At 37.1% G+C, this 26,666-nt stretch overlaps 3 protein-coding genes across 4 annotated transcripts in view; 1 reads left to right on the top strand and 2 right to left on the bottom strand.

Moving 5' to 3' along the window:
* The window catches only part of LOC128004872 (sodium/calcium exchanger 2-like), a 31,939-nt gene extending 24,185 nt beyond the window's left edge, over window positions 1–7,754 (bottom strand). For both annotated transcript variants that reach the window (XM_052592637.1, XM_052592636.1), the window contains exons 1-2: window positions 7,624–7,754; window positions 1,040–1,203 (exon numbers count right to left, since the gene is read on the bottom strand). The gene's annotated coding sequence lies outside the window, so the exon portion shown is untranslated. The remainder of the gene's footprint in view (window positions 1–1,039; window positions 1,204–7,623) is intronic.
* Window positions 7,755–8,527: 773 nt separating this feature from the next.
* Window positions 8,528–10,993, bottom strand: LOC128004898 (F-box only protein 50-like). The gene is made up of 6 exons (XM_052592638.1): window positions 10,777–10,993; window positions 9,910–9,996; window positions 9,580–9,676; window positions 9,419–9,514; window positions 8,934–9,072; window positions 8,528–8,845 (listed from the first exon to the last, which is right to left on the bottom strand). Exons 1-6 carry the CDS (start codon window positions 10,919–10,921, stop codon window positions 8,696–8,698), a joined length of 714 nt encoding a protein of 237 aa, XP_052448598.1. The 5' UTR covers window positions 10,922–10,993; the 3' UTR covers window positions 8,528–8,695.
* Window positions 10,994–17,291: 6,298 nt separating this feature from the next.
* On the top strand, window positions 17,292–21,721 carry ckma (creatine kinase, muscle a). The gene is made up of 8 exons (XM_052592639.1): window positions 17,292–17,422; window positions 18,650–18,858; window positions 18,976–19,130; window positions 19,311–19,443; window positions 19,950–20,121; window positions 20,698–20,821; window positions 20,913–21,102; window positions 21,208–21,721. The coding sequence occupies exons 2-8, from the start codon at window positions 18,666–18,668 to the stop codon at window positions 21,384–21,386; spliced, it is 1,146 nt and encodes a 381-aa protein (XP_052448599.1). The 5' UTR covers window positions 17,292–17,422; window positions 18,650–18,665; the 3' UTR covers window positions 21,387–21,721.
* The last annotated feature ends 4,945 nt before the right edge of the window (window positions 21,722–26,666 follow it).

The following is a 26,666-nucleotide window of genomic DNA, read 5'->3' on the forward strand; positions in this document are numbered from 1 at the left end:
ATGCATGTTAAATATGACTTCAGCTTGTAAGTTATTTTATTTCATTATTTTTGGTTGTAGCAAAATAAAGATTTTTTTTTAACCAAATGTTTTTATACAAGCATCTGCTCTGACATGGTATTTTAATCAGAACCACACACAGTCATGTGTACACACACTCACCGGGGCACAAGCACACAGTTGGTGCAAGTGACTGACACACTAACATGGGCATTGAGAAACTCAACTCTTGCTTTCATGGTCTCCATCCATGCATTAAATAATTAACCTGTTGCAGATCGATCTAAGATGAGGTGGTTAACTGGTGACATATTTGATCAAGTGTTCGGATTGGAAACTGTGTGCATTCATTTGACCTGGAACCACATGATTGATCTGCTGCAGTTTTGCATGTTGCATATTACATGTTCCTCTATAAGTGGCATGCACCAAACCGAGACCAGCAGATCACTTCACAGAGCTAACATAAGACAAAGATGAAGCAGATCAACAGGCGTGCACATGTGAGGCCAGCATTCATGCTCACACATACAGTACATAGACAAATCAACCAGACTGCGTTAGTCTGAGAGAGACACACATACAGTACATACACACTGATCAGACTGCGGAAGGAAGGCTGAGAGCTCAGGTCTTGTGGTGTGTGTTACGGTGGCCCCTCATCCTGGCCAGCGTTACTCTAGAAGGATCTGCAGTCTCAACTTCACCCGCCACTCATCACGACACTGCCGTTATGCAATATTTAGCACAGCACTCACACACCAGATACATGAGATAAATGCAGACTAAAATGCATTATCTCTGACAAGTACACTTGAACATAAACTTCTGGACTGGAAGTTTGAAAAGACTGGAATAATAAATAATATAAAACATTTGTGATTGAGATTCATGAGCACCTATACAGGAGCTGTTGACCATTTGGTTAAGATGACATTTGCTATTGACATTTTGATTTCCTCTCAAATTCTTCAATGAAACACAGAATATGTAAATGCGGTTGAGGCAGCTCAAGTCAAAACAATATCAAATGACTTACTAGTGCCTCATGGGGTGGTGTTTTGAGGTGGGTGGACTCGGGTAACCTCAAGAGGTAAGATTCAGGTAGAGCTCTGAGTGAGAGCTAAAGTGATAGCAAGACTTCAGCAGCAGCAGCTACAGAGTTTCAGCTCAGGACCCACAGAGTTGCATTATCATCCCACTCTGAAAGAGAAGAACTGGATGTCAAGAGTGTGCCTATGTAGGAAGCTGTGGTACAAGCACACCAAAGAAAATGTAGTGAACAACAACCTGCTTCTTGAGCATCAAATCAGCATATTATGCCGGGCACACACTGCACAAAGTCATTGAGTCGCTGCTTTTATCACACTGCATGACTTTCTGGGGTACCATCTATAATATTATATATATTATATGAAAATGTACCTTCACCATCACAGGCATAAATTACATTTCAAAATATATTAAATTAGAAATTTTAAAATTTAAATTGAAACGATACTATATAATATTACTGTTTTATTAAATACATGCAGCCTTGCTGAGCATAAGCGACTTCTTTCAAACGAATTACTAAGAACATTTATTCAACATTTCATTTAAGCATGACTAGCATAATTATTTACAAATTAATTCTTGTTCTTCTCAGGTCTTATATTACAAAATATAAAGTATTAATAGTATGCTGAAATACTGGCCAGTATGATAAATTGTTAATGTTACAGATAACAACAAATAAATAGCCATTATTCTAAATATATAATATATAGTTTAAATGCTACAAGGAAATTTAATGCCCAGAATAAAAGATAGATAAATAGTCTCTTTAAAATATTTTCTGCAAGTGCTCATAATGATAATGGGGGGAGCACTTGGATGTTGGTTAGATTCAGAACAGAATAGATTTGAACAATTAGTTGGGTGTTAAATAAGACGGTTTGTTGCACATTTCCAAGTAGCATTAAATATTATCTGTTTCCAGAAATTAACTTTTTCCACAGCTCTGCTATCATTAAATGTGGTGTAAAAGCAAATTGCTATTTAATGGTTAAATATTTGCCATAATTTATCACCATCACTTTAAGTTAGTGCTGGATAATGCTGTATACCGTAAAATAGGAGGAAACAATTGAATGTCCAGTATCAGGTGATCACCTGTGGCCTAATGGTTAGAGAGTTGGACTTGTAACCCGAAGGTCACAGGTTTGAGTCTCGGTGCTGGCAGGAGTTGTAGGTGAAGGGAGTTAATGAACAGTGCCATGGCCGCGGGAAGTGGGGGTGCTGGGGGTGCTGCAGCACCCCCTAGTGACGAGAGGGATCGAGATAAAAAAAAATATAGTCCTATTAAAATATTTGTAACGCGCTTGTAACATTTATTTTTTTTGGCAACAAGTGTGGGATCAGCTTTGACTAGCCAAGCAATTGTAAGTAGTACACTATAGTATTTTTTTAAGGTGGTGGGGATGGAGATGGAGAGTATTATTTCGTTCGTGTGTTCTTTGTGTAATGGTTGTGGAGAACTGTTAAATAACGTTTAAATAGTAGGGCTGGGTATCGATTCAGATGTTCCAGATCGATTCGATTTCGATTCACAAGCTCTCAAATCGATTCTATTTCGATCCTCGATTCGATTTCGATTTTCGATTCGATTTTCTATTAGAGATGTAATCGGGCCTTAAAATATAAGCCCGACACGTCCCGAGCCGACACGTACATTTTGATTGACAGCTTTTTAAGAGCCCGAACCCATTTACAACCCGACATTATTCAAATGTGCGCAGCACACAGCTCTTTTGCCTTTTGTCAGGAATGAGTCATTTATACATAATTTAACATAATTTATACATGACTAACGTAATAGGCCACTTTGAAGTGTGAACAAAGAAATAAAATAAGTCCTCTGTAACATCGTAACATCTCAGCACTCTATAAATAGCCCTAAGGTATAGGCTCATTTAGCATATAAATAGGCCAACGCACCAATAAAAACAAGTCTTTCTTAAAAAATTTAATTAAGATAAATTATAAATTAAGATGGGTATTTGGCAATAACGAAATGAATTAAGATAAAGGCTCTGCCGGATTTGCTTCGCCATAGCAGCTGACATAATAAAATAATAATGCCAACATTAGCTTATATAGCCTACTCTGTCTACATTATGCATTTAAGACTCAAGTAATATTTAGTTATTATTTGAAAAACATTTACTCACCAAGATTAGGTAAGGCTTAAGTGTTTATGTGGAGGAAAATCACTGAATCCACTGTAGATGTCTTCAGCGCGCTCCTGCGCTCACTGATGGTGCGTCATTAGCCTATTCACTCATTATTCTCATTATAAACAAGGTCAAAACTTTTCCAAACCTCAGACTTTGCTTTAGTTGCTGGTGCTACCAAAACATAATCGTCAGAAGCAAGCCTCCGTTTCAACTACTCAGCATACATTTTCGCATATTTCTCGCGCTAATCGAAACATTACATGACCGCTCATTTACCGCACAAGCCCGAGCCCGGCCCGATTGGTTCGATTGGCAATGGGATTCTTCACACTGCCTGAACATGTGCAATTGTGCTTTTGAAGACAACTGACCACGCGCACCTGTCCGCGCGGTTGTCTGCTCAGACTCGGTACACACTCTCCGATGGCGATGTTTACATCAAGCCTGCATAGCGGTCCATAGCGGACTCGAGGACGCAGAAAGTATTAGAGGCTTTAAGATGCAATCTGTAAGACGCGAACGGGAGCATGACTTGACGCACATTGCAGAAAATGGAACCACTGCTTTAAACTGAATGAATGAATGATAGGTTCGTTGGTAACATCGCACAAGGCAGATAAGAGGGTGACATCTAGTGGAGGAGATTTGTAATTAGATTAACGCTAATCTTACGTTCAATGTATGCGGAAATAAATACGGAAAATAAATCGATTCATGGCCTTTGAGAATCGATTTTGAATCGACCACATTTTAAAAAACGATTAATCGAAAAATCTATTTTTTACCCAGCCATATTAAATAGTCGGAGATTCCTTGTGGTTTGTGTAAAAAGGTTGGAGATGGAGACAGAAAGCTTTATATACTGTGCGTGTGTTCTTTGCGTAATGGATGTGGAGAACTGTTCAGTAAACAAATTGCTTAAATAGTCAGAGATTATTTCCTTGTGGTGTGCGTAAAAAGATTTTGGAGTTAATAGAGTTGCGTGTGACATAAACGTGCAGTGACTCAAGCCAGCTGACCAAATCGATTGCATTGTTTTAGCGTTATTGTGAAGTTTGATTAATATTATATTTTGTTGTAATATTATTTGTTGTATCTAAATGAGTTGCATGTATGCATAGGCTATCTGAAATTGTAATGAAAGTAATTATTTCGTTTTTTTTCGATTATTAAACTATTATTTAAACTATTATTTCTGATTCTGATTCTGCTTCAGATTAATAGCGCATTGCGCATATCTGAGAACTGATGTCTGTGTGTTTCAGACCCTGGCTGGCTGTGCACTGAAGTGTATATGACAATAAAGTAGTAAATCTCAATGTATATATTTTTAAAATGTATTTTAAATAGGCCTATAGGCTCATAGGTTTTTTGTAAAAAAAAAAAAAAAAAAAAAAAAAATTCACAGCACCCCCTGTTCAAAATTACTTCCCGCGGCCCTGAACAGTGCTCTCTTCCACCCTCACTACCCATGGCTGAAGCGCCCTTGAGCAAGGCACTATTTGTAAGGTATTTGATTTTATTATGTGAGCTGAACCACCATTGATGTCCTCTTATTTATACAGATTTATACTAGCTCAACACTTCTGCCCATATTTCCCCCTGTGCCAGTGTAATCTTAAGAGCTCCATTTCACTCTTACCTCATGCCCTGAGTATCACATTCTGCAGGCAATGTAAACACTGCATTACCTGTCCAAAGAGCAGAAAAAAACACCTGTCTGGCTGCGAGCTCAGGGCTACTCAACAAACCACATCCTACTTACTGTACCAGCCTAAACACAGAGAAATAAGGAGTGTGTGTGCAAGTGAGTGAGGAAGAGGGAAAGAGAGAGAAAAGACTGGATTAGTAGTGCGTGGAAGTAGCAAAACATTTGCAGACAGAGTAAATCAACAAAACTTTTGTGCTAAAACATTGAAAGAAGGTGAGTGAGAATAAAAAAACTAAAGCAAAGTTCAAGCCAAGGTGGTTAAACTCATACTACTAGAAGAAAAAAGATCATATCAGGAAAAGGAGGAAGGATTTTTGTGTTTTTGTTCTTGAAAGTTTATTAAATTTAGAATTTAAAGGATTTATTTATTTAAAGGGTTTATGTATTATTCTTATAAATCTGATGAAAGCCTGTGAAAAAATGTTTTTATTTTACTTAATTTAAAATGTAATTTATTTCTGTGGCAAAGCTTCATTTTCAGCATCACTACTTCCAGTCTTCAGTGTCACATGATCCTTCAGAAATCATTCTAATATACTGATTTGGTGCTCATGAAAAATTTGACATTATTAAGTGTTGAAAACAGATGTGCTGGCATGGATCATTAGTGTATGCACATCTTTGACTCAGCATGTTTATGGTGTATGACAATGTGCTGCTGTAAAGATGGTCTGCCTTACTGGACTCAAGCTGAGTCTCATGTGTCTGTCTCTTACAGAACTTCACGGATACTTTACAGTTTAGAGGTGCCCCTCCATCCCATGGAGGTTAACCACTAACGTGTGTGTGTGTACATGTGCCCATGTGGGAGACGCTGCTATTGGATATGTGTCTGTTGTGCTTGCATTTCCAAGTGACTGCTCTGTAGGAATTTTTGAGAAACAAGAGAATTGTTGAAACACGACACTGGAAAATAGTGTACAGTTAGAAATGCAAATTCTGGGACTGGTGGATGTGAACGTAACTGGAGAGGATCAATGAGTTACTTTCTCTTGCATGGATCTTCTGTCACGTGAACTCACAATCATTTATCCACACTTTTCACTGTAAGAGACAGTCTTCAGGGCAGAAACACTTCTGCTCAAACCTCAAGCATTTTCATCATTGTCATCATCATCATCCTTATCACGACTCAATCTCCCTCCAGACACGTTTACCCACATTACTCGCTGACTGCACCAAGGATTGTAACTAAATATTCTGTTTCTTATTTCCATTTTGAAAGACAACACCTTTTCCGCGCTAGACGGGTTATCAGCTCCACTTTGACCACACACAGACTTCCACCAGACAATTGTGACTTTAATGTAATCCAAGACTTTTAAGCATTACTCTGCTACAGAAATTTTTAACACGCCACATTATCAGATGAACTATATACTAGCCGAAAGGACATTTAGTGTCAATTCAGTGGATAATAGCAGAAATTATACATGAATAATAATAAAATTATAACTTAAAAAAAATTATAATGAGATATTCAAGAGTATTGAGGGGGTTGTGCTGTAAATTTGGCTAATTAAAATATATAAATCCTGAATTTATTAATCCGGCATTTCAGCAAATCGACTATCTTCAAACTAGTCATATGTTAATAATAAATATATTAATAATGTGCTTTAAGGGTACATTATCTGATTCACAGTCAAAACAATAGCCTATAAATGTGACTGAATCAACCACAGTACATTAGGTTATGGCAAGGAATGTTATTCTTCAGAGTCAGATCAGCTGAAGTTAACTGATAGCTGCATTAACCATCCTTACAATCATTGTTAGATCACATTAGATCACATAAAGAAGCAGCTTGCTGAACTAAAAAAAGATACTCGATCTATCTAGGTTTTCAATCGATTAATTTATAATAGATTAGGCAGAGCTGTCAGAGCTGACTAGGGGGTATCTCAGGCCATCATGGCGTTTTAAGGGTACCTCAATGGGGTGTTTGTGTGTGTGTGTGTGGGGGGGGGGGTCCCACTCTAACCTATCAGGTAACTTAAATGGTAATACACATCGTAATACACTGGCATGCATAAAGTTGGCTTGACGTTGGACGCTCGATATTCGCAAATCTAGGGACCGTCTCTAAAGTTACATGAGAAACCACTATACACTTCTCTAACATCAATAGCCCGCAAGGAGAAAGACTAACAGTCATGAAAACAACTTTTAACTGTTCAACCAGGTGTCAACTATAATGCACACCTTTTATATTTTTTCGTAATTATTCAAATAAACTGACTAAATTTAAATTAGTAATGTAACTAGTGGCGACATCTGATTTCACCAACGATTCTTAGAATCAACGCCAGGAGAAATAACTGCCCTTTTGCACTTTTTCATGTGTAGGGTGAAAAAAAAGTCAAATTTTTATCTTTCAGAGACTCCTGCAGACCTAAGACCTGAGGTTGAGCGGCTCATTAATAACTTGTGTAAAGCAGCCACATACTGCACTTACAACTGGCTACAGGTGCGACTCTATGAGTTAACGGTTCCGTTTCAGATAAACACTTGAAAACAGAATGAGTTATTTTCGTTCTGGGATTAATGACAGCATACACAAAAAAGTTGTCAAGAGCGTATTCGTTCCTGACAAATATAACTTTAGTATCAATTAGTAGATTGATGTGCATGCCACACAACACTCCAAAGCCCCAGTAAGTGTCTTTATCTAATTTATTCAACAGAACTTACCTTAACATATATGGCAGAGCTCAGAATAGACAGACATGACCAGAGGATAGTAGAAGATGTTGCTCCAGTGCTCATGAGAGTCGCGCCATTCGTCTACGTGATGTGTCTGTTTCTGTCCTGAACTATGCGCGCATCCCAAACAAGCGCGCTTCGTCCGGGCGCACAGCTGCGCGCGACAAACTGCGCATCAGCTCAACGTGACGCTCTGATTGGTGCGTCAAACATGTTCGCCCTCAAATTACCTGAACACTGGCCTCTACATAAGCAGGAACAAAGCCAGAGAGTACAATCACCTATATACACACAAATATAATGATTTATAAAATTGATTAACTATTATTAATTATAATAAATGAAAAATAAAAATAATTTAAAAAGCTTTTTAAAACAACGATACTTGCTATTTTTTCTTACAGTAATTGTTCCATTCGAAAATAGATAAATATGGCCTATATTTATAGATATAAATTATTAATATTATCCAGTAATTATATGTTTTGTTATATACACATTATATTAAATAGCTATAAAAGTTATACTGTTTCTGAACTGCCCTTACAATAATTTACCATAATAAGCATAGTTACTGCTGTCACAAAAAATACATAAATAACATAAATGCAACCACTACTGTCGTCAAAAATAAAAATGACACAAAATCGCAACTAGTTTTGAATTAGGAATTACAGTTAATATTGGTTATGATTTTACAGTTGTAAATTAACTGTAGCAACTATGGTATTTTCACAGAAATGTTTTGTACCATAGTAATATTTACAGGTCACATGTTTGCAATCAGTGAGCTATATCGCCATCTGCTGGCCTTACATACTAAATTCTACTAAATAAACATACAAGTCTAGTGGGTGCTATTGTGAATACATAGAAAAAAACAGTCACAAAATGAATTAGGAATGTTTTAATGCATTATTAAGCTGATAGATACATCGTATGAATGTGCAGTTAATAAAAAAAATTATAATAACATTTGAAACAATAGCACTTTGTTCTAAAAAAAAAACAGAGTGCTTCAACTCCTACAATGTTATTTATTTATTTGGGCTGTGATGGCTTATTTCACAATGGCTTTGCTGGTCTTGATGATAATCGAGCTGTCTGTGACTTTGGTATTAAAGAATTCAACCATGAACTTGTTCTTCAGTCTGTGGAGGAAGTGAATGTACCTCACTCCCGGCCCATACTTGGAGAATACATGGGAGACCTATACACATAAACACATGTCACATAATTACCAAATGCTTATTGAATATAAATATCTGAATAGATATGTGTATACACGCATGTGTTACCTTTTTCCAGGTGTGTGAGTAGCTCCCCAGGTTCTCCTCAGGGTTATATTTGTGCTGCTTAATGATCGTCTTACCATCAGCACCCAAGAGCTTCACATCAAGCTGATAGATAGATTTATGAAGCTGGCTTTCCTCATACCTACACACGAAGAGAAACACCGAGACATTTTAAGCGAAAGTACATATTAAACCTGTGATTTTGCCTGAAATTAGACATGTCCCAATGCAAACTGTTTCTAAAAAAAAAAAACAGTTAACGTATCACAGATTAAATTCTACAGCTATGTCAGAAAAAAATTCCTTTTGCTTTTTCCCATTTTTCTTTAGCTGCGAACCATTTGAAAATCTGAACTAAAAAATATGCCAAAAGAGAAAGAGATAACATAACAGCTAACTCCCTTTGTTAAAACAGCCTTTAACTGACAAGTTTACTTTTGCTTACACCGCGAATACCGTAATTATTTTTATAACAGGTCATAACTCACCAGTCCTCAATGACTATCTCAGGCTGAAACTCATCCAGCAGTTGGTCCCACAGACCCTCTGCCTTCAGGTCCACACGTTGCTCTAGAGAGAACCACCTGCAATAAAAGTTGAGATCAGTTTTTGTGACAAAGATCATTTTTCTTGCAAAAGTGAGACTCACCTGTACTTAGGTAGCTGACAGACCACAACCCCAGGGGGGATTCCACTAGTGTCATATGGCAAATCTTCTGAACTAGTTTTCCAGCCAGAGAAATTACCTACAATTAGCATCCAGGTACAAGATTCAATCATCTTTTTATTAGCAATCAAAGACATTAAGAATAGAAGATGTTTTGGGTGTAAAGTTCAATCCATTCACAATTTATGTGGTTTTATTTAAAGATGTAACAATAACCTGTGTGTCCATTGCAGTTGATTTAAAATTCAATAGTGATGAGATCAGTGGCTAGATTTTTAGCCAGCAAACATATGGTTTTGGTTGCTGACTCACCATTGGGCTCAAACTGAGGTGGTTGGTTTGGAGGAGGTGGCATTCCCGAACGATGGGGTTCGGGTGGTGGGATGGTGTGCTTTACACCTAGTTGAATGAGAGAAAAAAAAGATGAGTTTGAAAGATTTATCTAAATTAAAAGGTTCAGTTTCTATTGCAGTAACATTTAATTGTGAATAGGCCTACTGTCTTTCAAATTTATATGTAAAATACCCATGTAGCCAAATAATAAAAACATCCATATAATTAAAAGACAACTTTTGCAGTAGTATCTTTAATAAATAGGCTACATGTACAAGTGAGAGGCTTGTATGCACAAGTTCGCTGCTACGTTTTGGCATTGTTTCAGCACTGATAGATTTAGTTATTATATTCAATATCAAATAACTAAATAGTAGAAATAATATTTTGAAATGCACATGCATAAACTAAATCATTTTCCCCCTCTACAGCCACAAAATTATCAATTATTCCAGTCTAGATTTAATTATAATTGGCAGAAATGTTCCACAGAGATAGAGAGAGAGAGAGAAAAGATGAAGTCATGGCATCTCCTTTTCACATCTTACACTAGCAATGTTAGTCAAATTCATATATATTAAGGTTTGCCTAATATATAATCACAGATATACAGGATTCGAGTGATCTGACGATCATAGTGACTTTCATGCATGATTCACTGCGACATATTTTTCCTCAATAGTTAAACTGAAGGGTGTTAACAACTAACCCAGGTGACAACCATATCCTCGATCTTCAACATACTATTGCTACTTTATACAGTTACAACAAAGTTCAAACAGAGATTTAATTAAATGATACCGTGCAAAGTAACGCTTGCGAGCCATCACGATGCGACGTTATTACCGTAAGGCGAGGGGTTCTTCAGTAAATTCCGTTTAAACGGCTTCTTCTCGAACACCGATTTCCAGTCCACGCTGCCAGACATGGGGACACCGTGAGCCCCCAGCTCCCACTGCGAGTCACACTTCAGTTTCCAGTCAGCCGACATTTCAGACTATTTTCCTCGCAGTCCACCACAGCAGACACACGATTGAGGATTTTATTATGGTCTGCCACGCCCGGAAAACAGGTTCCGAAGAGCCTGCTGCACTTACGCAAGGTAACAGTTACTTTACTGCACTTTACTCAAAAGTGAGTCACTGCAGACACGAATTTCAGACAGAGCACCTGAATCTGAACATTGTCAAGACACTTAGATTTGATAGTTATGACCAAAACACAGCATACAGGGATATTGTCATGATGCGAGTTGGCATTACGAAAAGATGTGTTTTCAAAAACTTAATTAGTTATCGATTTTTTTTATTCACAAAAAAACTATACAGACATAACAGTTAGGTTGTGGCGAAATAGAGCATAATTCATAAGCAGCACTAACTTTTATATACCACACCCAAAAAGACAATATCACCTCACGGGTTTATCATGTCAGCAAAGATTAGTCCAAGGCTGCTGCCTGAACAGGCAGAGTTCATTGCATCAACCAAATCCAGTAACTGTTTCAAATAAATGTTACTTAATAGTATCTTGAAACTGCACATGCATAAATTCAGGATAAGTTCAATAAATAGTCCTAATATATAATAATTAATAATTAAGCTATAGCTCTATTTCTAAGTAAAATAATGAACATTTGCTAAGAAACACTTATTACTCGACAAATACATTTTAGTATAGAGTTTGATTATATTACTTAATGTTTATATTTGCATTAGTAAAGTTTACTAAAATTAGTAAAATTTATATTATTTATAAAATATTAAATTAATATTTTTTAATTAATATTAAAAATGTGTCAAATATTTGTAGCCAAATAATATTAATATCCATGATTTACTATATTCTGAATTAATTGATTGCGAAAGTAGTTTCTTTCTGCTCAATGTCCCTACCAAAATGAAAATAAAATTGGCCTTGTTCATGTAGAATGAATTTCTGCATGAATGTTTCTTAAAATATTCAGTTTGATGCAACAATGTAGATAAGAACATTTTACAAACATTTACACAGAAGTCTCTTCTGCTTGTGTTGTATGAATGAGGCCAAGTGAATGTACACATATTATGTATTTTCTTCCTTACCTATCCTCACTCACAACCTGTGATATTGTATAGGCAGATGAGCAAAAGAGCACAGACCAACCAAGCTAACATTAAAAAAAAAGCGTCTGGATGACCCTCTCAAACACATCCTCTTTAGTTGTTGTTTCATTCAAACGGATTACCGATATAACGGCGTTTCTGAAATCCTGAACCTTGCCAAATAGGCCTGGGGACTTTTTAAGCAATCCGAAGACACACCAAACCAGCTCCCTTCACCAGGATCCACCCAAACATCCTATAAATCATAAACATTCTCACAAACTCCTTCATTGTTAAGTGTTTTTTCAGATTCCTGTGTTGCTTTCTGATGTTGCAACTCTCAGAGTCAAGGTTAGTTTTTCAGGCTATATTTTACTATATTTGAACTGAGTTGGTGTATTTTCCAGAGGTAAAGCTAACATGAGCTTGTAGAAAAAAGGATGAAAAAATGAACAACAGAAAAATTCTGTGAAAAATGAAAATACCTAAACAGTTATTAAAAAAACTATTTACTGACAAAAGATATGAAAAATATGAAAGCATTGTAGTCAGTGCTTTCTAAAGAGTTGAGTTTAAATGTACAACTACAGCAACAAAACTCCCTTGTCATTTAATTCACTTATCAGTGGTTATTTATTGATTAATAATTGATTAACAATGCACTCTTTCATCTCATTGCTTGTATTATTATCACATTCCTCACATCACTCTGCTCTCTTGCTTTCAGATCGCAGTGGCAGCAGGTGGCCATCAGGGAGAGTTGTTGGTTGTTCTGTCTCTACTGATGGGCAGTTCTAGAATTCAGTATCTGCAGGATCTGAAACACTAACAATAACAATGCTTCATGTTATATGGTCTACATCTGCCTCCTGAGCTCAGAACAACATCCCGCATGCTGCTGAAGCCAAACAAACCTCAGCATAACCACAGAAATGTGGCGAACCAGCAACTACAATTCACTCTTTTCATTGTGATCGCAGAGAACGAGACCTTATAACACAGCAATATCATCTGAAATCTATCTATAATTTCTTATTTAAAAAATACACATTAACAAAGCAGTAAAATATTTACAAAAAATATAAATATAAATATAAAAAAATATATATATGTGTATGTATGTATATATATATATATATATATATATATATATATATATATATATATATATATATATATATATTGTATTTCATGCACTGTATAATTATTTAGAGAGAGAATGCTCCATAGTTATATAAATGATATGTTAAGTTGGCCATGGCACACTGTGTGCTGGTGGACTCACTGAGCTGCACATTTTTACACTCAGTCGTATCACATTTCATACAACACATGCCAAATGTACATGATACACTCCTTATGTACTTATGTAAGTGGCTAGACTGCAGTCACACACTTAGCGAGTGAAACAGTATGAACTGGGGTGACAGAATAATTATTTGTGACTCCCATTAGCAGACTCACACTACTATTGATATAAAACGGGGAATTCTCTCTCACTGTTTCTGTATGTCTGTAAGTATATTCAGTAAATACAATAATGTATATTCTAAATACTATAATGTATAACTGCTACCACTGGATACCATCCAATGCACATCCATGACATTTTGTGTCTCCAGATCATGTATAATCTGTTGCACCTTCACATATATTGTGTGAATCTACGTCTACACAATGCAGAATGTGTATATATTGTATATAATTGTGTATTGGTAACTGGAAGTATGTCTAATATTACACTGTGTGTACTGAGTATATGTATTTGTATATTGCACATTGTCATCTGTATAACTCTGTAGGTCTATATGTAAATTGTTTCTGCACTGTTTGGAGCACACTCCCAAGAATTTCACTCACCAAGACACATGTGCTGTAAATTTGACAAGAAAAGTGATTTGATTTGTTTTGATACAGTCTTGCCATGTATAAGTCAGATTAGCTTTTCTGAATGTTTGCTGTTTGAATCTACACTTGAAATATAATGCAGTTGAGTTATTGAAAAACAGTTTCATAGGGTTCAGTCAATTTACTTCAAGTTTACTTCTGTATCCATATGCATCATGCCATTCAATCATTAACATAAAAATTCTGATTCGAGTTCTTTCCTGAGTCAAAGCAATACAACCAAGAGAGACAGAGAGAGAAAGAGGTGGAGGGTGGGATGGAGGAGTGTTGAAAAGAGAAAGATGATAGGGTATGAAAAATAAAAGAGAGTAACATACAAAAACATACATAAACTGAAATGTGTCTTAATGTGTCTTCCCTTCTGATGACAAATACTTGATACAGTCACAAAACAAACCTGACTGTTTCATCTTTTATGAGATACTTCTGCAGTTTTTGGTAGCTTAACAAGTAAGTATTGGTTGATAAGCTAATATTTCATATGTTCTGTCCAGTCTTAGACTCAACTGAACAAATGATAACATCATTTGATGAACACATCCCATTCACAGACCTGCAGTGGTGTATTTTCCATCCATTTAGGCATCAATTGCATTGCAGTAAATTCAATTAGTTAATGGATCCAGACAATATTAGTGCGTAGTGTTGTGCATCATTCAGGAATACCAAATATAGTCAGTGTCAGACTATTATATGAATTGAAAATGAAATTTCACACCATTCCAGGTGACCTGCAAGACCTCCTTCCTCCCACCACCTAACATTTTTTACAAGCATGCAAGAACATATTTATATTTATGTGTATTCAAAAGGGACATAAAATATGCAGCATGTGATTCATCCTAGCAGACAAAACAAAACCTGCAGAACTATACCAGCTATAACACTGTACCTTAAAAACCAGCTTTGACTGAAGGTCATATGGAGTGTTTAGACTCATGTTACATGCTCCCCTTCCAAAGGCCAGGTTTAGCCACCACTGCTTGTTATCTTGCTATGCTTACCAAGACCACTGAACATAATGATGAGATGGCTTCCCCATACCTACAGACACACACTACATATAATTCTCCATTGAGAATCCGTGCAAGATATTCCACTCCCTGACTGTATTTCTAAACAGCTCATAATTTGAAGGAAGATTTGAGAAAAAATGTATGATCGGATGTATTGCACACTATCATTTAATACCATGTTTAACAACAGTACCTAGTATGCAAAAAAAATCAAATGAGAAAGAATACTTTTTAAAACATTGTCTTCAGTGTTGTGTAACTGTCCTGTAGTATCTGGAGTTGAGGGTCTGTTCTTTCACTGTATACGCAAACACACTACTGTTACGCAACCTTCCCCCCTTACACATGCATATCATTTTGACACCACCTCAGAGACCTAGAAAGATTAGACATGACTATACACACCCGACGGAAGGAATAAAGTTCAATGATTGGAAGACATTTATCCCATTCACTACTGTTCTGTTTTAAAATAAATGCTGTTCTTTTAAACGATCGATTCATCAAACAATCCTGAAAAAATGCATCATGGTTTGCTCAAAAATATTAAGCAGCAAAACACAAAAAACAAGGACACCGAATCAGCATCTTAGAATGATTTCTGAAGGATTATATGACATTGAAGACTGGAGTAATGGCCGCTGAAATTCATCCTTGCCATCACTTGATTAACTTGCAGGGTAAAATATATTCAAACACAAAACAGTTCTTTTAAATTGGAATAATATTTCACTGTATGTTTTATCAAATAAATGCATTTGATGCAAATGAAATCTTACAGAACCCCAAAATTTGAATAGTAGTGTATTTCTAAAAATACTTCTGAAAGATAGATAGATAGATGAATATGTTAGCATACTATTGATAAAGGGACAAATAGGAGACAGCTGTGTGAGTAAGGGGGCATAGGGTGACCCCACAGGGCAAAGCCACAGTGAATGACCCCACCCCCTTATATATCCAGTACTGGCCATAGATACTACACCCTCCCCAACCAACCAGTCTTCAAATATTATTATCTCTTAAATCTGTGTATGAAAAACACGCCTGGGGTCACAATAAATTCTGAATCCAAAGTAATGAATTGAGCATAATGAGAAAAAGAAAGACTTTACATTTGTCTCTATGATAAGCTGTGCTGATATGTGTGTGCATGCATGACAGCTGCTGGTAAGCATCTGAGCCATGGCAGGCCTGTTATTCACACTCGGTGCAATGTTGGAGACAGTTGGACTAGCGTCCTGTATAACCTAAAGCCATGAGGCACAGAGATAAAATAAACCAATACTGTGAAATGTAATTCTTAACAATGCATTACTTAACAAAATGTACCAAATGTGTTATACAAGTTGCAGCTCAATGGATTGCTAGACAGATACGCTGGGGGAGGGGGTTACCCATAATATCCAGTGGGGACACTTAACAGGGCCTCCCTGAGTGAGAACATATATGTGTGCGCGTGACCGAAACTGGAGATCGAAATGCCTCATTTTGAATTGCATAATTACATAAAAGAAAGCAAAACAGTGTCTGAAAAATACAAACCTGAAGACTTACAAATATTTTGAGATAGTGATGGTTTCTAAACAGTAAAAACACTCTGGCAACATTATTAGATATGTAGTAATTCTGGTAAAATCACCTGTAATTATCTGACTTGGATCATACAAACGTTTTATACCGTGTTTTTCCACCCAATTCCAGTCATGGTTAGGGGTTGGACTTCATGGTTATGTTTAGGTATGAGTTGTACGTTTTTGTACAATTTTGTATGATTTTTGTCTTTTCAAATTATTTTGACTTTTGATGAGTTCGGGGTGTTGGTGCACAATTGAGAGTCTATCAAATTGACTTTCACACCCACTGCCTTCCTTAATTCATGGTTAGTTCACTCTAGTGGCAGCTGAATACATTTTACCCCATTGCAAATATGACATCTTACATGAACAAGTAAATTAATTAAATGTCACTGCAGAAACATCACCTGCAAAACCGCTAAATGAATTTGCACCAAGAATCATGTGATGGACTGAGCCTAACAGCTGATTTTTTCAGACATTGGCCTTACGTGAGCACTTCTGATATCCATGGCATGTTTGGAAAAAGTGCTGCTCAGCCTTTTTAGATTGGTAGACCCTCCATCACCCCTCCTCCAACCTATACCCTACTTGAAAGCTATGTATGGGGCGGTAGTGTAAATGGATATGGGAGGAGAGGGGAGGGGGACACAACCTACAGCTGCCACCTCATCTAAGATGCCTGTGATCTAAATTGAAGCCTTTCTTACACTAAACAGGGCATAAGAGACTGGTGCCAGCCAATCAGACTTCAGCGAGCTCTAAAAATGGACCAGCCAATGGCTGCAGGGGTTGGAGGTATATAAACCCAAATCAGACCCACCTTGCTTGGGTGACCCCTATTTCGGCTTTGGTGAACAGGATCTGATCCCAAGGACTGTTACCACTTTTATTGTCTTGTGTGCAGGTAAATACAACTTTCTTGAATAACATTTTTTCATTGTGCGGAGAGAAAAATTAAAAAGTTAAATAAGATAAAATATTTTAGAGAAAAAATTCTAGTGGAATACTCCCTAAAAAAAGAAAAAACATCTAAAGTAAAATGTAAGTGGTTTGTGGAGCTGAGAACACTTTCCAGTTTGTTATACTGTTATGATAGACACCAGCATGACAGTAGATGCATTTTTATGACAGAAGTACAGGACTGTTTGTGAAAGGCATCTGAGTTTACTATTTAAAAAATGTAGAAAATTATAATAGTATCATAATTTTCAAAAATTTTGGGTGAGGTACAGGTTTGGTTGGCCTGTGCTGAAATGTGGGAGCAGATGTCAAATACAGCTGCTCTGAGAGCATACTGTAAATGTATACAGCCATAAAACCCTGGGACATGTGTCTCCTACTGACTCATACGGGACAGGTTCCCTCTGCTGGCTCTTTTTAAAACAAGAACCAGTGACAAGCACGCAAGAAGTTTCTGATGGCTGTATTTGACAGAACAGACATGAAATCAAATGACTCGTAGTTCAGACCACCACAAGTTAAGTTAGGATTTGTAAGTGGTTAATGTTAAAATAAACTAAGTCTAAGGAAACTCTCAAAGGTCAGACTGCGTAGGAACACTTTAATAACGTATTGACATAAGTGACTATATGGACAGAATACATTGCAATATGTTCAGAGTATTTTGGAAAAAAATTGAGATTATGTCAGAATAGATGGGAGGGAGTGGAGACCCTAGAAAAAATAGATCAGTCTAGATTTAGACCTGAGAGCATCTCTCTCATTCCTGGACATATATATCATATAATACGTGCAGACCTCAAGGGGAGGTTGCTAGGATACCAGACAGACAGACTGTTTGAATGTGTGCAGCTGTGTTTCTATCGTTCATCACATTCCACTGGAAGCTGATACAGTTTCACTGATTTTCAGTCAGCATGCAGTAAAACATTTGACTACCATCTAGATATGCTAAAATTTCACTTTATTGCAATTTTTTAATACGAACATGATGCTATAGTGCTTGGTCGAGGAAACCCTTTTCAGTCCTAACTAAATAGACAGAATAAGCCAAATTTATGTTTCAGTTGTTAGACAAAGTTAGACAGGTGAGACATTAGAAGTAATATAGGATTATCCAAGGAATCAAATACAAATATTCATTCTCACTTTCTCTTTGTCCAATCCTTAGTGTTATAAACGCAACCATGCCTTTCGGAAACACCCACAACAACTTCAAGCTGAACTACTCAGTTGATGAGGAGTTTCCAGACCTTACCAAGCACAACAACCACATGGCCAAGGTGCTGACTAAGGAAATGTACGGCAAGCTTAGGGACAAGCAGACCTCCACTGGATTCACCCTGGACGATGTTATCCAGACCGGTGTAGACAACCCAGGTGAGTTAAGACATCGTTGTTTCACATCCTTACAGCATATTTAACCCGATCAAACCTGGACCACTACACAGCAAGTGTCCCTCCTTAATATACTGATGAGATGACATTTTTCTCCAGGTCACCCCTTCATCATGACTGTCGGCTGTGTTGCTGGTGATGAGGAGTCCTATGAAGTGTTCAAGGATCTCTTCGACCCTGTCATTTCCGACCGCCACAGTGGATACAAGGCAACTGACAAGCACAAGACTGACCTCAACTTTGAGAACCTGAAGGTATAAAACAGAAATAACAAGAGCACTGTCTCCTTGACATCAAGTATTTATTTACTTGAATGATCTGAAATGTGAGATAGCAAGTAAATATGAAGATCAATCCATATGGGAATGCTTCATATGCATATTGTTTAGCAATATTTGGAAATGTTCTGAAATGAATTAAATCTCTATCTTTAGGGTGGAGATGACCTGGACCCCAACTATGTTCTGAGTAGCCGTGTGCGTACCGGCCGTAGCATCAAGGGGTACGCCCTGCCCCCCCACAACAGCCGCGGAGAGCGCAGAGCTGTGGAGAAGCTGTCTGTTGAAGGTGTCGTCATTACAGGACTTGTGTGCACACTTCAGTGTTATTTAATAGTATTTATATTTAAGTATTTATTGCTATTTTCAATACAGTTTTCATTTAAAGGTTTAGTCATTTTGCTGTGCTTTTATTTTTCGTTAGTTTTGTAGTTGTTTTTTATACTTTTTTTGTTTAACCTTATTTTATTTTTAAATAGATGCTAAGGAAACATTTTTCATTTTAAGCTTAAGTCTAATAGTCATCTAATATTTCTATTTTATTTCAGCTTTATTTCAGTTAACAAAAATTACTTTTAAAAGTTTAAGCTGTAATAATAGCACACATTGCATACCGGTCAATGGTACTTCAACCCAGTTGAAGTGAACCCTAGGGTTATTGCTCCTTACAAACCCCAACAACAGTCCAGCTGTTAGTAAGGGCATGTAGCACAATAATTGTAGAATAACGTAATCTGTAAAATGAAAGTATGTATAAGAAACAGTATAAGTTTAAAGCACTCTTTCTTTCTTCAGCTCTGAACAGCTTGGACGGAGAGTTCAAGGGCAAATACTACCCCCTGAAGTCCATGACTGACGCCGAGCAGGAGCAGCTGATTGCTGACCACTTCCTCTTTGACAAACCCGTCTCCCCCCTGCTGCTGGCTGCTGGTATGGCCCGTGACTGGCCCGATGCCAGAGGCATTTGGTGAGTCAAATCATAATATTTCTGTCTTATTTCAAAGGTTGCACCCTTCATAGGTCACATTTGTCAGCCTTTTTTTCAATTTTATGAAACATTTTCACCAAATGAGACATCCAATGAGACACATAGCAAATGACTGAACAAAGGTCATACATAATTAATCAGTACCACACAAGCAAGAGTGCTGTCATTCTAATTATCCGCATGGACGCACACCTACAGCATGATGGTGTAATATCATTATATTAACAATAAGTCATTTTAGACAGAATATTGCCAATTACTTTGTTTTTGCTAAGTAAAAGAAATGACATGTTTCTATGTTTCCAAGCATCACACAGAAGTGTTTAGGTCCTGAATGAATCAGTGTTGAATCAATGGTTTGAGTGAATGATTCAGTGACTCACTCATGAAGACAGTCACTTGCTGTCACCTACTGGTTTAACCTGGAAAGTGCATACAAAGACAGGCAGATTGTGATTCAACCTACAGAGTATAGAACATAAGCATTATATAAATTAGGTTTTAAATTGTAAATAAATTGCGGTGCAGTCGGTGAGGCCTATGTTTCAATTACAGGCACAATGAGAACAAGACTTTCCTGGTCTGGGTGAACGAGGAGGATCATCTGCGTGTCATTTCCATGCAGCCAGGTGGCAACATGAAGGAAGTGTTCAAGCGCTTCTGTGTTGGTCTTCAGAGGGTATGTTGAACCTGTACATATAAATGCACATAAGTAAACAGCTTTTGCTGCCCACAGCATGTGTAAGCATGTGTATGTTCTGCTTCAACAGATCGAGGAGATTTTCAAGAAGCACAACCATGGATTCATGTGGAACGAGCATCTTGGTTTCATTCTGACCTGCCCCTCCAACTTGGGCACAGGCCTGCGTGGTGGTGTCCACGTCAAGCTGCCCAAGCTGAGCACACACGCCAAGTTTGAGGAGATCCTGACCAGACTGCGCCTGCAGAAGCGTGGCACAGGTATTCAAGCCCTGCCTGAACATCCTGTACAAACGTTTATATTTGTATGTTGTATAATTTACATCTGCTCCAGTTGTTGACCTCCATCCTCATTTGTCTTTTCAGGTGGTGTAGACACCGCATCTGTTGGAGGAGTGTTTGACATTTCCAACGCTGACCGTATCGGCTCTTCAGAGGTCGATCAAGTGCAGTGTGTGGTTGATGGCGTCAAGCTGATGGTCGAAATGGAGAAGAAGCTGGAGAAGGGCGAGTCCATTGACAGCATGATCCCTGCCCAGAAGTAAAGCAGGAACCCTTCCATTTTTTTCTAGTCTTTGTCTTTTTTTTTTTCTTTTTTTTACAGTCCATCCTGCAATCTGACATCAGTGCAGAGGAAACTGCTGCTCAAAAAGACAGTCTCGCCTTTGTGTCTGTCTTGCTTTCCTTTTTATCCTTCATGTCATTACGCTATCACTTTATTCCACTTTGTTTCCTGTTTAGTTGTTAACATCTTGGGATCAGATTCCCGGCGCAGGTGTGTGTGCCTGTCGTCGAGGCTTCACCTTAATTTCAGCCTTGGTTGTAAAAAGTGAATCAATCAAGTTGTATTTAAATAAAAATACCCCATAAAACATATAAACATGTCTTCTATTTTTTCTAATTTGCGAGTCTATTATATATACACACACACACACACTCACAAACAAATACAAACTACTGAATTTGTAATGAGTTCATATGGTCAAAGTTTAAATGACTTTTCCAACCAGGCAACAAGTAAATTACCCATAAAAAAAAGGAAAGGGTTTTGCACACCATGAGATTACCATTCATCAAAATACAAATGATGCAATAATCAAGCACAAGCAAAGACGCCAACATCAGTGAAGTTTATTTCTCTCAAGTTTCCATTTTAATATTTGGCCAGAGGTGCAAACACCTCTGGGGGAAAATAAGTTACTTTCTGCAAACAGCAGTCTCTCTCTTGCTCTCTCCTATACTATACTGGTCAAAGGTTTGGGAGCAGAATGATTTTTAAGGTTTTTACAGGAGTTTCTGCTCATCAGGGCTGCATTTATTTATTGTGAAATATTATTATGATGTAAAATAATGTTTTTCTAATTTAATATACATAAAAAATTATATATGTATGTGATGCAAAGCTGAATTTGCAGCATTATTACTCCAGTCTTCAGATCTTGTCACATGATCCTTCGGAAATCATTCTAATATGCTGATTTATTAACTGCTGAAACTGTTGTGCTGCTTAATATTTTTTTGGAACCCTTGATACTTTTTTTCAGGATTCTTTTAGAATAAAACATTTAAAAGAAAAGCATTTATTTAAAATAAAAATCTTTTCTAACAATATACACTATAGTTCAAAAGTTAGGGGTCAGTAAATTGTAAATTCTTTTTTTGAAAGAAATTTAAACTTTCACTGAGCAAGGATGTGTTACATTAATAAGAAGTGAGCAAAGATACATATTGTTAGAAAATATTACAATTTTGAATAAATGCTGTTCTTTGTAACTTTTTATTCATCAAAGAATCTTAAATAAATATATTGCAGTTTCCAAAAAAAAAATCTTTGGCAGCACAACTTTTGCCAACATTGATAGTTTTAATAATAAATAAGCATATTAGAATGATTTCTTAAGCATCGTGTGACACTTTAAACTGGAGTAATTGCTGATGGAATCTCAGATTTGCATCACAAAAATAAATTATATTTTAAAGGATATTAAAATAGAAACCATTATTTTATATTGTAATAATATTTTGCAAGATTCATTTTTTCCCCTGGATTTTTTATCAAATAAATGCAGCCTTTATGGTCATAAGAGACTTCTTTAAAAAAAAAAAATAAAAAAAAAAACAAAAAAACATTGCAAGTCTTACTGATCCCAAACTTTTGAACGGCAGCCTATATATATATATATATATATATATATATATATATATATATATAGTTTGTCCACTTGATTTCTCTGTTGTCATATTGCATATAAGCTAAATGCATCATGAAAAACCCAATGTCATTGCAGACAGTTTACATCACAGACAGCACAACACTGAACTGGAGGGATTTACCATTCAGATGTGACGCGCCTGACTCACAATTCTCACTAATCTCTTTTTTAATGCCTGGGACATTAAAAATCTCATTTATACCAACACACTTTCACTCCAGGTCAAGTATGGCTGCCAGAGTAAAAGTCTGCCCTAATCCTCTCACACAAACATTTCTTACCAGCAGAGAGAGGGAGGCAGAGCAACAGAGTAGCGCAGTACACAGACGCACACATTCACACATACATGCACACGCATACACTCTCTCTCTCGCTTTGAATTCTTTTGCTTTTGCCCATTCTGTTATTTCACATTTGTCTTCTCTCTTTCTCCATCCTTTCTCTGAATCATGCAGGATTGCAGGTTAGTGTTTCACTTCAGCACACATAGAAACGTCTGGAGAGCTAGCAGAGGGTCTCTGCTCTAGCTATGATTTAACCTGGAGTTCTAAGATACTGTATATACTATACTCACAATATTATCATCAGTATCATAATCTTTATATACAGCCATAGTCTGACTGATATAAACCATGTTTTTTTTTTTTTCTCCCAAGATAATTATTCTAGAAAATAAATTAATTACCTGTGCAAATATACACAAATCGAAGTGTTCACATTTAAGACATTGGCGCCTACCGGTGGCCAAACAGGGGTACAAACCCACAGAGCCATAGGATGCAGCTGATTCAAGTCAACATGAGTGCACAGAGATCTTAATGGACATCGAACAGATACAGGTCTCAACAGTCCAAACCAGATAGAGCCGGTCTGATGCGGAGACCAGGTCAGACTGGTCCAGGACGTCCAGTCCTTACCCTGTTCAGTCTGAAACAGGAAGCTTCTCCACAACAGGAGTCCAGTCTCAGAGCAGACATATCAATGACACAAGGATTTCCAGTGATTCTGCAATCGGATGAGGAGAAACTGTGTGTCTTTGTAAATGTGTGGCACAAAGGCAGAGAATAAAGTGAACGAGACAACAAAAAAAGTGGATGGATGAAGAGATATCAGACTTAATCTGGAGGCTCACTGTGTGGCTAAAGGTCGAAGATGACATGCCATAGTGTTTGCTGTGGAGTAAGTCATCACAACTAAACTTTCAAGCACCTCCAAGCATCTTAAATACTTGCTGCAGACAATCAAAATCAAGAACCCTGCTTGTTTTCTGTACCATAATCCAACAACCTCTCATGAACAGAGGCAGACGCAATCACAAACATGGAGAAAGTGGAATATAATTATTTAGTATCTACAACATATTTCACACATGATAGCACAATGCCTCCCCAGTCAAAACTTAACAGACCAACCATATTAAACCAGCCTGTTTATCCATACTGTACTAGCAAGAAGTGTCCTATTCCCCTTCCTGACTAAAAAACAACAACTCATTATTCAAATCCATGTACCTGCTCTGTCTACAGGCTGGCAGCACCAACAGGGCCTAAGCATGGCTTTACATTAAAACAACTTCGAAATCTGACAGAAACATCTATTGCTATTGCACAATTATCACCACTCATAGGTATGTTTTAATCCACTCAGTGTGAATTACTGTTCATTTTATGCTTGCTAAATTGACAACTATTGCAAAGTTAGGCCTTGTTATACAACAAATGACCAGAACTGGTTTGGTCAAAAAAGCAAGCCAAAAGTATTTTTTGAAAAAATAAATGAAACGCTCCAAACAAAACTATTTCCTACTCATGAGAAATAATCTTAAGCAGCGTGAAATCCCTGTCAAGTCGATAACATCATGCTTCCACATCTGTTAAAAGAGACAAACTTGCATATGGCCAACAACCATCATGAGCTACAGCAAAAATATGACATAATGTCCAATCTTAAACTGCATCTCTGTTTATGTTACATAGCATTGTTAAGGCTTTACAGTGGAAACAGAGTCATAAATTATGCCATATTAAAACAATATTGCAAGTGCAACTGACTTAACTGAATAAAAAAAAAGATAAAGAAAAAATCTTTCCAAAGCCCGTTGGTGCTTTTTCCCCTAAAATATACTGCTCAAAAAAATAAAGGGAACACTTAAACACACAATGTAAGCCACAAGTGTTCCCTTTATTTTTTTGAGCAGTATATATAACAGTAAGAACACTGAACTTCTTCCTGCATGAAAACATCCTGCATTTAAGATATCTGGTGGTTTTCAAGTAAAATCTGATTAGTTAAGGGATTAAATTATTATTTTTAATACCATAATAGTAATATATATATATCTACATACAGGTGCTGGTCATATAATTAGAATATCATCAAAGTTGATTTATTTCACTAATTCTATTCAAAAAGTTAAACTTGTATATTATATTCATTCATTGCACACAGACTGATACATTTCACGTTTATTTATTTTAATTTTGATGATTATAGCTGACAACTAAGGAAAATACCAAATTCAGTATCTCAGAAAATTAGAATATTGTGAAAAGGTTCAATATTGAAGACACCTGGTGACACACTCTAATCAGCTAATTAACTCAAAACACCTGCAAAGACCTTTAATTTGTCTCTCAAACTAGTTCTATAGGCTACACAAAAGACGACCATTGACACCTTGCACAAGGAGGGCAAGACACAAAAGGTCATTGCAAAAGAGGCTGGCTGTTCACGTATTAATGTTCAAGCATATTAATAGAGAGGCGAAGGGAAGGAAAAGATGTAGTAGAAAAAAAGTGTACAAGCAATAGGAATAACCACACCCTGGAGAGGCTTGTGAAACAAAACCCATTAAAAATGTGGGGGAGATTCACAAAGAGTGGACTGCAGCTGGAGTCAGTGCTTCAAGAACCACTACACACAGACGTATGCAAGACATGGGTTTCAGTTGTCTCATTCCTTGTGTCAAGCCACTCTTGAACAACAGACAGCGTCAGAAGCATCTCGACTGGACTGCTGCTGAGTGGTCCAAAGTTATGTTCTCTGATGAAAGTAAATGTTGCATTTCCTTTGTATATCAGGGTCCCAAAGTCTGGAGGAAGAGAGGAGATGCACACAATCCACGTTTCTTGAGGTCCAAGTTTCCACAGTCAGTGATGGTTTGGGTGCCATGTCATCTGCTGGTGTTGGTCCACTGTGTTCTCTGAGGTCCAAGGTCAATGCAGCCGTATACCAGGAAGTTTTAGAGCACTTCATGCTTCCTGCTGCTTACCAACTTTATGTAGATGCAGATTTCATTTTCCAACAGGACTTGGCACCTGCACACAGTGCCAAAGCTTCCAGTACCTGGTTTAAGGACCATGGTATCCCTGTTCTTAACTGGCCAGCAAACTCGCCTGACCTTAACCCCATAGAAAATCTATGGGGTATTGTGAAGAGGAAGATGCGATATGCCAGACCGAAGAATGCAGAAGAGCTGAAGGCCACTATAAGAGAAACCTGGGCTCTCATAACACCTAAGCAGTGCCACAGACTGATCGACACCATGCCACGCCGCATTGCTGCAATAATTCAGGCAAAAGGATCCCCAACTAAGTATTGAGTGCTGTACAT

Source organism: Carassius gibelio, chromosome A5, assembly GCF_023724105.1.
Source record: "Carassius gibelio isolate Cgi1373 ecotype wild population from Czech Republic chromosome A5, carGib1.2-hapl.c, whole genome shotgun sequence".
Classification (NCBI taxonomy): domain Eukaryota; kingdom Metazoa; phylum Chordata; class Actinopteri; order Cypriniformes; family Cyprinidae; genus Carassius; species Carassius gibelio.